This window comes from Choloepus didactylus, chromosome 16 (assembly GCF_015220235.1).
Source record: "Choloepus didactylus isolate mChoDid1 chromosome 16, mChoDid1.pri, whole genome shotgun sequence".
NCBI classification, from domain to species: domain Eukaryota; kingdom Metazoa; phylum Chordata; class Mammalia; order Pilosa; family Megalonychidae; genus Choloepus; species Choloepus didactylus.
This window is the reverse complement of record NC_051322.1, coordinates 58832683-58846536: the sequence shown is the minus strand read 5'-3', so window position 1 is coordinate 58846536 and position 13854 is coordinate 58832683. Positions and strand designations below refer to the sequence as shown.

The 13854-nt window shown below is 34.2% G+C and overlaps 1 protein-coding gene across 2 annotated transcripts in view; it reads left to right on the top strand.

Moving 5' to 3' along the window:
* MIB1 (MIB E3 ubiquitin protein ligase 1) overlaps window positions 1-13854 on the top strand; it is a 154361-nt gene that overhangs the window by 67928 nt on the left and 72579 nt on the right. For both annotated transcript variants that reach the window (XM_037805583.1, XM_037805582.1), the window contains exons 7-9: window positions 1121-1304; window positions 8401-8545; window positions 9922-10055. In XM_037805583.1, the coding sequence (XP_037661511.1) occupies window positions 1121-1304; window positions 8401-8545; window positions 9922-10055 (463 nt within the window). The remainder of the gene's footprint in view (window positions 1-1120; window positions 1305-8400; window positions 8546-9921; window positions 10056-13854) is intronic.

Genomic DNA, 13854 nt, shown 5'->3' with positions numbered 1-13854 from the left:
TGCCATATAAAAATGTACTTGACTATGGAACTTGTTTCCTTGGATTGCAGTGTGGGAATTAGGTGAAATGTTGTTTATATATTGGTAGATCTATTTGATGGAATGTTGGATAGTCATCAAAATGCGTTATGTATAGTAAAATGCAGCATGGAAAAATGCTTTTGTATAGTAAAGAAGAAATCAGAATCTAAATTTGATTTGATATAGTGATTACAATTATGTAAAATACTCATCCGTGGCAAATTAAAACTAGATACTGTTTTTGTCCATTAGATTGGCAGTGTTATGGGGAAATGGTGCACTCTTTCTAGAGCAATTGGGCTCTAACTATCAGAATTGTGAATGAATATGTATTTTGATTTGGTAGTTCTGCTTCTAAGAATCTCTAATGAAATTCTGACCTTATATGCACAACAGTGTACATAAAGGGATGTTCTTTATAGTATTGTATGCAATAGTGAAATTTTGGACATGCTTTAAATGACAACAAATAAGAGAATCATTAAATAAATTGGTGTATAGCCATGCTATGGAAAACTCTGTCACCATTGAATTGAGTAGATCTGTTTGTGTGTTATTGAAAAATAAATCTTCCAAGATCTGTTCTATGAGAAAAAAGAAGCCACAGAATTGTTTATATAGTATGATCCCATTTATGGAAAAGAGGACAACTCTCTTTGTACATTATAAATGCCATTCAATATATTGATAGATGATCTGCAAAGATAAACAACGGATTGTTAATAGTGGTTTTCAGTGGGGAGGGGAATGGAGATCCAGGTGTCTGTCTGGGTGGAATGGCACTCTTTTATTTTACATTGTTCCAAAATGTGTGCATTTTTAACATTGAGCATCTGTTACTTTTATAACCATTTTTGAAAACATACAAAGGAGAATAAATTTAGACATGTATTAAGGTGGTGACTCTTTCCCCAAATTATATAATAAAGCTACTAAAAAAATACAAATCATCCAGGATGTGACTAACTGCACAGGGTTGCTTTATTCTTTTGATGTGTTCTAAAGTTTTTCTCCCTGCTTTTAGCAAATGTTTGACAAAGAATGTTTTACTGAAATTAAGTCAGTTTACCCATTCTGAGTTTTGATTTTAATCTTGTAGGTGGACCTTCAATCCTGCTGTTCTCACTAAAGCAAATGTTGTCCGAAGTGGGGATGCACCTCATGGTGCAGAAGGAGGCACCTCCCAGTTCCAAGTGGGTGATCTTGTGCAAGTCTGTTATGACCTGGAACGGATTAAACTCCTACAAAGAGGGCATGGAGAATGGGCTGAAGCCATGCTTCCGGTAAGTATGTATAAAATCATTTATGACTAGAGATTGTTATGGTTATGTAGCTTTTTATGAAGTAAATTAGTTTTAGAAAGTAAATTTGCACAAACCTTCCTAGAATTGTACTTTTCATGGAAATCCAGGAATACTTGTGCCTTTTGTTTTTTACTTTATTCCAATTAAATTAGCCAAGAAGGTCCAGAAAGGGCCCCAGTCAATATTTTTGAGACTGTATAATTACCTTTACTGATATAAAACCGTCATTGGAAAATGTAATATAGGTGTAAGACAACAGAGACTTTTCTGATACTCAACCCGAGAATTAGGTATATTATGAACTCATCCATTCACTAGCAGTGTAGACTGCTGTGGGCTTCCTCTTTTGGGGATCTGTCTCTCTAAAACTTTCAGTTTGGAAGAGCAGCTCATAATGTTTGCTGAGGGCGACTTTACTCCCAAAGAGTTGCCGTTTTTATTTGTTCATTCAATGTATTTTACATTAAATGTTCAGCAATGACAAATTTGTTTGTTCTGCCCTCTCTTCATCCATCCCTTTCTGTCTGCATCTCTCCCCCACTCTTCTGTTCTTCTCTCCCTCTCTTCTGTCCTACCCTGTTGCATCCTGACCTGTCCTGTATCCCACCCCCCTCTGTTTTACCCTCCATTTGCCCACTCCCCCCTCCTGTCTCATCCAGTTCTAGCTCCTGTCCTGTCTAGCCCCCATTCCAGAGCCATTCCATGCCCTCCTGCCCCACATAGCTCCACTCCCATTCCACTTAGTGTCCCTCTCTCTTAGCCTGCCGTGTTGTCCAGTTCTCCGTCCTGTTCAGTGCATCCATCTTTCTTTCCAGCCCCAGTTCCTACCCCTTTTACCCCCTCCCACCATTTCCAGTCTCCCCTCCCTGCCCTTCATGTTCTCCTAACCCTCCATCAGCCTATCTATCCTTCCTGCCTTGCTCCCTCAGCAGATATTTGAGCACATACAGTTGCTGTCAAGGATACAATAGTGAACAAAACAGAAAAATCTCTTTTGTTGTTATGGAGCTTCCATTCAAAGACAGTTCATACTTTGTAGATGCTGCTGACGTAATTTATTTGGATTACTTTTGTTAGATATTGAATAAGGTTAATGAATGATAGTTGCATATGTTTTTCTGGGGCTATATTTTAGAATCTTCCTTTTTTGATTAAAGCAATTAAGTTCTATATGAGACCTCTTTGTTTTGTTTGGCACTAAAGTTGGTAAAAGAAAATTTGATATATTTCAAGCATCTCTATAGTGTAGTGTTACTTAAAATGTAATCTTTTGACATGGTTTATAGGAGATATATATATTATAAATAAAAAATATGTCAAGGTGTTTTTTGTTTTTCCTGTTAGCAATGAATTACACCTATAGTAGCTACCACATGATGTATACCCGATCGTTCTACACATTATGCTAAATGAAATATATGTACATACATGCACATGTGCAAATGTATGTGTGTACATATACATAGATACACAAACTTTGTTTTCGTAATATTACAAGTAGGTGGTAGTATGGCATCCTTATTTCAAAGATGAGGAAATGAGAGCTAAGATTCTGAACTGGATTTTTTTTCTCTTTGTTTTTTTGTAGAATATAACATGTACATTAAAGTGACAACTTTCCAAGTGCAATTTAACCAGTAGTTAGAGAGTAAATTTCAAAGAATATTATAGGTTACCATTCCACAGTTTCAGTTATTTCCTTATTATGAAATTTAACATATATACAAAAAGGTAATATCTTTCAAAGTATGATTTAACAAGTAGATATATAGGAAACTTTCAAAGTTATTGTAAGTTATAGTACCATAGTTTCAGTTATTTCCTTATTGTGAAATACAACACGTATATATAAAGGTATAGCTTTCGAATTACTGTTTAACAAGTAGCTATAGAACAAATTTCAAAGGACGCTATGGGTTACGGTTCCATCATTTCAATTCTCTCCTTCTAACTATTCTAATACCCTAGCAACTAAGAAAAAGAAAATTATATAAAGATTCAGTATTCATAATCCTTTGTTAAATTCCATCTTGTCTGTTGCTACCCCTTCCTCTAGTTCAGTCACTTTCCTGACTTCAGGGATGTCTAGGCAGTGACCATCCTAACCTATTCATGTTGAAAGGGATGTCAACTTTATCAGAAAATGGGACACATCTAGTTGATATTCTTGGAGAGGGTGTTGCCTCTGGGTTTTGGGACTTAGCTGGGATAGCAGCACTCTGAAGGATCTGTTTCTGATGAACAAACTTAGTGAGTGAAACCTTTATAGAGTCTCAGATAGGGATCCGGACAGTCTCTAAAGTTTTCGGGACTACTGTAGACTTGGGCCTATCATATTGTGGTCCTTTGGCATATCTAGGTAAGGCTTGCATAGGAGTAACCTCCAGGGCAACTTCCTGACTCTATTTGAATTCTCTTACCTACTAAAACCTTATTTTGTTGCCTTTCTTTTCCTCTTTTTGGTCAAAAAGGCATTCTCTATCCCTCTATGCTAGGGTCAGGTTCATTCCCGGAATCCATGTCCCATGTTGCCAGGAAGGCTCATTCATCTTGGGGGTCCTGTCCCATGTCGGGGAGGGTGATGAATTTATTGCAGAGTTAGGCTTAGAGAGAGAAAGTCCACATTTGAGCAACAAAAAAAGACTGAACTGGAATTTGAACCCAGATCTTTCTTACTTTAAAGTCTGAGTATTCTTCTGCCATATTAAGCTGCTGTTCAAGCAGCTTATCTCTAAATTATTTCTGGAGGGGAATTCTGGAATTCCAGTTGTTGTGATGTAGATTTTGAATCTTCCCAAATCCTCTTGATAAAAACAGACAAATAAATTAGCATAATTAAAAAGCCACAACAACATCTGTAATAAAACTAGGTGACAGAATAGCCTTTGAACCTATAATATGAGTGGGTAGAGGGAAACCTCTGACAGCTTTTAGATCTGTTTCTGTCTGAATGGAAGCAGAGAAAATTAATGGAGTACCTGATGGACCTGAGAACAGGAGAACTCGAAAATTGCCAATGGATATTCATTGGCTAATGTAGCAGATTAATGTGATGCCAGCAGATGAATCTGAGGGGGCTCTTGCAGCCTCCACTTTGGGGTGAGTGCAGTAGGTTCATGCTCAAGTCTGAAGGAGCTGGAGCTGCCTGCTCCTATAAATTCTCAAAACGAACCAGCTAAAGCATCACATCAGGAAATAGCAAATTATGTAGGATAAACAGTAGGGATGGAGGAAAAAGAAGGTCCAGATAAAAGTTGGAAGGGGTCATGGTTGAATCCCATACACAGTTATTGTTGAAAAAAAGAATAAGGAATAAAATAACTTCTCTGTAGACAATGACTGTACATTAAAAGGATATTTACACAAAACTGATGAAAACTGAAATCTAATAATTCAAAGTGAGCTAAAAGAAATTAGGAAAATGATAGAACATAAAAAAAAAGAAATAAATTGTAATTGGGGAAGTGCCTCATTTGAGTTCTTTGGCAGCAAGAATTAAAAAGAAAAGAAAAAGTCATTTTAGAAATAGACTAAGCAATAACGAACACAGAGCAAGTAAATACAACAAATAATGCCTTAAAAGAAATAGAATGTGAAAAGGAGGAAAATTTTTAAAATAAATTATAAAAGTATTTCAGACAGTGAAATATATAGAATAGTATGTATAAGGAGACCCCCAAAAAAGGAAAAGCATTAATGAAATTCAGAACAATGGATTAGAACAAATACTAAAAGTTGTAGTTCAAGAAAATTTTCCTGAAATTAAAAAAAAAAAAAAAGATGTTTTTAAACTAAATATTGAAAGTGTGGGTTGCATATCTGAGAAAATAGGCCCAGAACAACAAACCCTGAGCCATATTCTGGTAAAATAAATGAACTTTAAAGAAGAGAAAAAGTCCTTTGGGTATCCAGGAAAAAAGATCAAGTTAACTTATAAAGGAAAAAAAAATCAGGTTGCTATTTAAAAAATCTGATTATCAATGTTTTATGTTAGAAAACAAAGAAATGATATTTATTTAAGCTAAGGAGAGGAAATACAAGTCAAAGTTTTTATATATAAGCAAACTGACTTTCAAGTATAAAAGCTGCGGACTGCTATGAACTTGTAGAAATTCGGGGAATCTTTGTCCTGTGAACCCTTTTTGATTTATCTACAAAGATTCAGACAAGCAAAAGGACTATAGAGATAGCAATTTAAGGACTGGTGGAGATTGTTAAATATACGTTTACTTGTAGAACTAGGGCAACATGGTGGTTCATAAAAGGGTAGAGTATATAATGGTTATATGCTCTAACAATGTAAATAAAGTACCACTATCAAATGGTGAAGGAATGGGGAGAGCATATGAAAAGCTTAATAAGCTGTTTAATACCATTTAGTTATTAACAGTGACTATTATTATTTTAAAAAACAGTATTAGGGAATAAGAAGGGTAAAGGGAGAAGACATGCAGGATTAATTTCAATATTGCAAATAGTAGGAAATTAATAGACAGTATTTTCTTTTTAAAAAGAAGGAACAAGGGTATTATAAAAATATTAGTTTAAACATAACTGTTAGTGCAGTACAAACTTTATGTTAAAAAAATGGAAGTATGAACCATAAAATTAAAAAAAAATGTTACTTATATAAAGAGAGTATAGGATATAGGGGACAAAGGTAGAAGGGAAACTTTGAATATATCTTGTTTTATAGATTTGATTTGTAGCCACATATATATTTCATACAATTATAAAACAAAATTAAATCTAAAAAATTTAAATGAAAAATAAAATAGCAAACAGATGAACCTAACTGTGTTTTCAGTTGGCATTACTATACAGAGAGGAAATTCCAAGTGATTTTAAAACACAGTATTTGTCTTTATATCATTACAGTAGGAGTACACCCAAAAGATAAAAGAATGGAAAAAAAGTCTTTAACAATTTTTAGAAATCTTACTATTTGTGGTAGTGTTGCTATTGCCATTCTTAGGTTGTTATATGTTTAGTGTGGGAAAAACAAAACAAATGAGTACTTATGTGATAATTCTAATTCTGCTATCCCCAGTGACCTTGAGAACCAGAATTATTGGGGTGGGAAAAGGAGATACTGATGTAATATAGAAGAGGTTAAGTCATGCTGTATTTTATCTTTCAAAACAAAACAAAAATCCTCCAAAACAAAAAGCTTTTATTTTCTATCTCTGCCGCTAAAAAGACCTAAAAATAGTGAACATCCTAGTAACAATATTCAACCCTTAGTGCTCAATTTATGGGCACTGTGTAAAGAACCAGGGCTTTCTGGAGAAATGGCTTATTCCAGCTCTTTGGCAGGAAATGAGCAGGATAAGCCTTATTATACCAGACAGCAAGGAAACTATTAAAGATTCCTTTGTTGTAAGGATCTAGCAGCCAAGTTGAAGGGGTTCTCATTGGGGAAATACAGAGGACTGACTCAGTAAACTATACCAAATGACAAAATTCAGATGGTTGGAAACTTTATGGCTCATACAATGCTGTTTTTTCAAAAAATAATGAATTTTTGAAGAAAAAAAATATGTGAATTTTATTTGGATCTTGATTTAAACAAACTAAAACAATCACTTCTGAGGTATTTAGAAATTTGAATACTCTGGTATTTTAATTTTTAAATAAGATGTGTTTTCAGTAGATTTTGCAGGTCAGCTCTTGGTTGTTAAGACATTGGAAGAGTAATATATTATGTTCTGATATTTTATGATATTATAGAATTATTGATAATTTTGGGTGGGTTGATAATAGTATTGTAGTTGTGTTAAAAAAGTTTTATCTTTTAGAGGTACATGCTGAAATAATACAGGAGGGAAAAATGGGTAGGGGAATAGATGAAACACGATTGGCTGATAATTGTTGAAAGTGGTTGATTGGTACATGGAAATTCAGTATATTATTGTCCATTTTTGTATGTGTCTGAAAATTTCCATAATAAAAAGTTAAGGGTGAGAAACAATGTGTCCTGATGGATAAGTAAAAATGTCGGTTGAGGCATTAAAAAGTAGGGGCTAGAAAAGTATATTTTGGTATCTTGGGTTAAAGGTGATAGTTGTCAAAGTAGATTAATTTTTTAAGAAAGAAGAGCAGAAGAGGAAAGAATAAAATTTGAGGAGAATGAGCAGATTTAGGGATCAGAGGAAGGAAAAGTTGCTAATGAGTGGAGAAAGGGAAGGAACTTGCAGAAAGATTAGAATAGTGTCCAGAAATCAAGAGAGTAGTTTCAAGAAGTTGGGGTCAAATGCTGTGGAGAGGTCAAAAGGGAAAACAGTCAAGGGCAGTCTCTCTTCTGTGTTAGGAAATGGACAAATATCACTATTCCCCATCAATTTTCCGATATTGTTAGTTGGTATTCTATTGTGCTTAAGTTAATGGGTTTTGGACCACGGTTTGAAATGGGACTAACAATAGCATTTATTCTTCCGAGTTGTTTTAAGTATTAGGTGACTAAATACATGTAAAGTTCTTAGCACAGTGCCTGCCGCATTGGAAGAGCTGCTACCACCGCAGTGTAGCCAATCACCCTTCTTACTGCATTTACATTTAATAAGCATGTGGTTTATACACTCATTTCTGTTTTGGAATTGGGTGATTCCAAAAAGATTTAAACATAGATTGATTTGACCTCTTTTCAGATTAAGTAATTTTGGATTAAGTGGTATTTTAAGTTTTTTAACTGAAATCACCTTTTATTTTTTTAGGCTAGATTTATGGTGGATTTTGGACTACTTAAGTTCCTCATTCTCAGAATGTATTTTAAGGGGTGGAACTTAAAAATGGAGGATTAAACTTCAAAAAGCCAACTTTTATGAAGTAGATAGTCTTCGTCATGATTTATCTTTTTTTTTTCTTGTGAAGTATAGTAGTTTTATTTAAAATATTTTTTAAAGATACTCTTAAATGTTGGTAATGGATAGATAACCCCTTTGAATATGGTTAACCCTTAAAAGTTTTTTTCATTAGGAATAAAGTAAAATAAACTTTAAAAATACAAAAACTGGTGATGATTTTATGGTATGTACATTAGACTTGGAAACATGAATCTAATTGTTTTTTTTTAAAGACTTTGGGTAAAGTTGGCCGAGTACAACAGATTTATTCAGACAGCGATTTAAAGGTGGAAGTTTGTGGAACATCTTGGACGTATAATCCAGCAGCAGTTTCCAAGGTGGCATCTGCAGGATCAGCGATTAGCAATGCATCTGGTGGTATGTTTTGTGTTGTATTTCTTTAAAATTAATGTGGTTTACATTAGAACCTTTGCTAATCCCCACATTCTCATACACAGATAATGTTTTAGGTATTCTTGGCTTTCTCCCAGACCACACAGCCTCACTCTTTAATGTCGACCATCTGTTAAACTTTTACTAAAGGTCTTTTTCTTTTCTTTTCATCTGATGAACAATTTTTATTCTGGCTGAGGCACTCTCTGGAAAAGTTCCTTAAGTGTGAGCTTTTTCTTGGATGTATCAGTGGCTTCTCCATATGAGATCTGAGATACCTGAAATTCAAAACTCTCCTCTTTGGTCAGAACTTTTTTTTTCTGCCAAAGTATCACTTTCTTAGACTGCTTTATTTTCTCTTTATTACTAACATGATTTTTCCTGCATATTTTTACATATCAGCTACATTTTTTTCTCTTACCATTTAATAAAAGTTATTGTATTTGCTACAGTGAGTAGAGAACCATGTCAGATGTGATTATGCTGGAGGGTTGGATAGAGTCATACCCTAAGTCTGTCATTCATACACTCCAGCTTTATATACACAAATTCAGTTCAATCTCCAACAGATTACAAGTTACTGTATGTATACTGTTGTCACCCAGAAAAGAACATAGACCCATAACTTTGAATGGTTAAAAAAATGAAAGGAAAACATTGGATAACCTCTGATGGTTTTTTTTTTTTTGTGCTAAGTTCTATTACTTCCGCTTTTGTCTTTTCTCCCCTGCTGTAATCTGCTAGTGCAGTTAAAATTTAAATCCGGTCATGTTTATTTTTATCTTGAGGTGAGATGACATCACAGCAGACTGATACATATAAGTTAAAGGTGTGAGGGATGGTTCATATCCTATTCTGAAATAATGTTGATATGGTGTTGGTTCTCTGTCCCACTTTGTGATTTCTTTCTGATAAGTAGATTCAAGAATTAAGGAGTAGAACTTGGTAGTTTCTCTATTGATCAGTGCTGTTCTTTAAAAAGAATATCTTATGAAAGGGACTGTATAAATACATCTCTGGTTCTTTGTCAAAACCAAAAAGTTGGCACCCATTAAAGTATGTCATTAACACTTATGGCCACCATTTGGATTGTCTCTGAAGTATTTCCCCAGAGCCTGGAATGTTATGCACCTTATGTTATTTTTTGAATCATAATAGTACTTATGGGCCAAATTTAATGGAGTGGATGAAGTAGGGATTATAACTTATATGGGTGATTATGTTTAGTACAAAAGATATTATTGATACAAGTAATAAAAGAAAGAAAAAGCATATATTATGCAAATATGTGTAATGCTTTTCTGTTAGTAGTTAAGGTTTGAGATCCTCCTATATTAGCAGCTTTATTTGATGTTTTACAGAAAGACTCTCCCAACTTCTGAAGAAATTATTTGAAACCCAAGAATCTGGTGACCTCAATGAAGAATTAGTTAAGGCTGCTGCCAATGGAGATGTTGCTAAAGTGGAAGATTTGCTAAAAAGACCAGATGTGGATGTGAGCATTTTAAAAATTATTTTGAAGCAGACACAAAAATAAAGAGAATAGTATGAAGAAATTTTTTTATACTTTAATTGTTAAGATTTTGCCACATGTGCTTCATCTATTCCTTTCTTCTTGTTTTGCTGGCATTTTAAAGAAGATAACCAGAAATTACTCTTCATTGTGTATTTCTAAAAAGCAGTTTTCATTTTCTTATTTAGCAATATGACCCTTTAAGTTTAATGAATCACGAAACTTACGTTTAGGTTTTTTACGTGGTTAGTGTCTTTTGGGAAATTCAGTGTGATTTGTTCATGTAAATATCATTTTATGATGTCTTTTAAATCTTTTAAAATAATTTTATAAGCACTTTTCTATCCCTCTTAAACTTCCCCCCTCCCTTACCTATGAAGATGACTATATCACAACTTATAATACAGATGAATTAGAGGTCATGCACTTTGTACATCTTCACAAGTTTATAATTTTACCATTCACAAGCCATATTTTAAATGGGCCACTTTGGTTCTAGCTTAGTCATCCATTGGCTTTGTCCTTGGTACCATACCATGCTGGCACCAGTACATTTAGTGCCAGTCAGGAGGGTATAACTGGAATGGCAATATGGAGCATCCTCACTGTGTTGTAAAGGCCTTTGTTACTACACCTTTGTATGTTTGTTTATTTTTAAGTATGCTAGACAGTTTAGAGAAGATCAGATCTACAAATGTAAGGTATTAATGTCTTATTTCCTAGGAGCTCATGTTTTATTAGAGAGAGACCAGTTGTAGCATCCTAATAGTGATTTCTTCTTTGGTTGTGATATATATCACAAGTAATTTGTTTCAGATATTAAAATACCACATTTTTTTTGTGTTTAAAATAAGTTATTGTCTGTTTCCTTTATATTCAGTCAAGCAGATTTACATTTTATTACAATGTTTTTCTTCATTTAATTGCTAATTTATTTGTTATTTTTAAACAATTCTACACATCTAAGAATTTAAAGGGGAAAATAGTTACACAAGGTTTCTTATAAAAAACAACATCCTTTTCCTCCCTATCCCCATTTTCTTCTTTAGAGGTAACTATATTTAGTTCTTTTAGCTGATTTTCTTCATATTTATTTCTACATCTTCCAATAATATACCTATATTTGTTATTTTTGTTTTTTTTTTGTTTTACGGGTTACTTTTTGATACCTCACCATGGAAGGTAAGGATTCAGATTTTTTCCCACCACTTCCCCCGCCCCACCCCGCCCTCAGCTTCTCAGCATGGTTTTATTTGTAATTTTGTTAAGACCAAAATTAATTGTGCATGCTATTATGCAAAATGACGTTCATATGTGAGCTGTGGTGTATACTAGATTGTGTTTTCCTAAATAACTTTCTGTTTTCCTTGGAATTCATAGTTGTTGTTCTTTTAAAAACTGAGCTATAATTTATATCCAGTCAGTTTTAACAAATGCGCATATACCTGTGTAATCTGCACCCCTATCAAGATATGGAACATTTCCCTCATTCCAAAAAGCTTGCTCATGTTCTTTCACAGACAGTTCCTTTTAACACCAAAAAAAAAATAAAAAAATTTTTCTTTTTTCATTTTTTACATTCTTATAATTAACTCCTCCCTCAAATCTTCTCTGATATTCTAAATCTCTCAGTACATTCATTTCATTTTCCAGGAGACATTTCTCACAGTGTCTATGATATGCTTGTCTGGACACGTTGCCGCTGTACCCAATGCCTGTTTGGCATATGGCCCCACCCATCATCCTGAGGGTTCCCTTCACCCCTCTCCTGGGTTGAATTTCTTGTGTTCTGTATTCCTTGTCTTTCTGTTTCCATGTTCACTCTCTATTTGGCAAAGTATAGTGTAGTAGCTTCTTGAGGAAGGACCAATGAGAAACAGCCTTTTTATATCTGAAGAAAAATTTTTTTCCTTGTAATTAAATTTTTAATAGGAATGGAATTATAGGTTGGAAATCATTTTCCTTTAAAATAGTTCGTTTTCTTCCAGCATCTAGAACTACTGTTGGGAAGACCTAAACCATTCTGATTTCTGATCCTACAATGGGAGCTGTTTTCTTCTCTCAGCCATGAGGATCTCTTTTTTCCTGTCAGTATTCTGAACTTGCACAATAATGTGCCTTGATGTGAATCTGTTTTTATCCATTATTTTAGATGTGTGGGCCTTTTTAATCTGGAAATCATGTCTTTTATTTCTGGAAATTTTCTTTATTTCACTAGTGATTTCCTTCCCTTCATTTTCTCTTATCTCGGACTATTCTTCTAATGTTTTTAATATTCTTTTCTTTTTCTTTTTCCTTCTACTTTCTGGGAGATTTCTTAACTTGATCCTCCAACCCCTTTTTCCAAACTTTCATATTCCATTATTTTAAAAGTCAAGCTTTTTTTTTGTTTTTCTTCATTTGACATCCCCCCCCCTTTTTTTTTAAAATTTTTATTGGGATTGTTCAGATACCATACAATTATCCAAAGATCCAAAGTGTACAATCAGTTGCTCGTGGCACCCTCATACAGCTGTGTATCCATCACCACACTTAATTTTTGTTCAATTTTTAGAACCTTTTCATTACTCCAGACAAGAAATAAAGCGAAAGATGTAAAAAGGAAAAAAAAAAAAAGAAAGAAAAGAAAAGGAAACTCGAATCCTCCCATATCCCTGACCAACTCTCCTCAGTTGTTGACTCATAGTGTTGGTATAGTACATTTGTTACTGTTTATGCAAAAATGTTGAAATACTACTAACTGTAGTATATAGTTTACAATAGGTATATATTTTTTCCCTATATGCCCCTCTATTATTTACTTTTAGTTGTATTGTCATACATTTGTTCTGGTTCATGGAAGAGTTTTCTAATATTTGTACAGTTAATCATGGACATTGCCCACCATAGGATTCAGTTTTATACATTCCCATCTTTTGACCTCCAGCTTTCCTTCTGGTGACATATACGACTCTGAGCTTCCCCTTTCCACCTCATTCATGCACCATTCGGCACTGTTAGTTATTCTCACATCTTGCTACCGACACCTCTGTTCATTTCCAAACATTTAAGTTCATCCTAGTTGAACATTCTGCTCGTACTAAGCAACCACTCCCCATTCTTAAGCCTCATCCTGTATCTTAGTACCTTGTATATCATGTCTATAAGTTTACATATTATAACTAGTTCTTATCAGTGAGACCCTGCAATACTTGTCCTTATGTGTCTGGCTTATTTCACTCAGTATACTGCCCTTGAGGTTTTGTCATCAACCCTTTTTTTTTTTTTTTAAGATGGTTTTGTTCACATGTCATACATTCCATCCTAAGTAAACAATCGATGGTTCTCTGTGTGGTCACATATTTATGTGTTGACCACTTTCATCACTATCTATATAAGGGCATCTACATTTCTTCCACAAGACAGGAGGGAGAGTCAAAGAAGGTAGAGAGGCAAAAGAAAGAGGAAAGAAATGACAGCTAGGAAGTAGCAAAAGGAAAAGTAACCTTAAATCAAAGTAGAGTAAAGAGTCAGACACCACCACCAATGTCAAGTGTCTAACATGCCTCCCCTATCCCCACCTCTGATCTGCATTTACCTTGGTATATTGCCTGTGTTACATTAAAGGAAGCATAATACAATCATTCTGTTAGTTACAGTCTCTAGTTTACGTTGATTGCATCCCTCCCCCAATGCGTCCCCATTTTTAATTCCTTGCAAGGTTCACATTTGCTTGTTCTCCCTCATAAAAGAACATATTTGTACATTTTATCACAATTGTTGAACACTCTAGATTTCACCA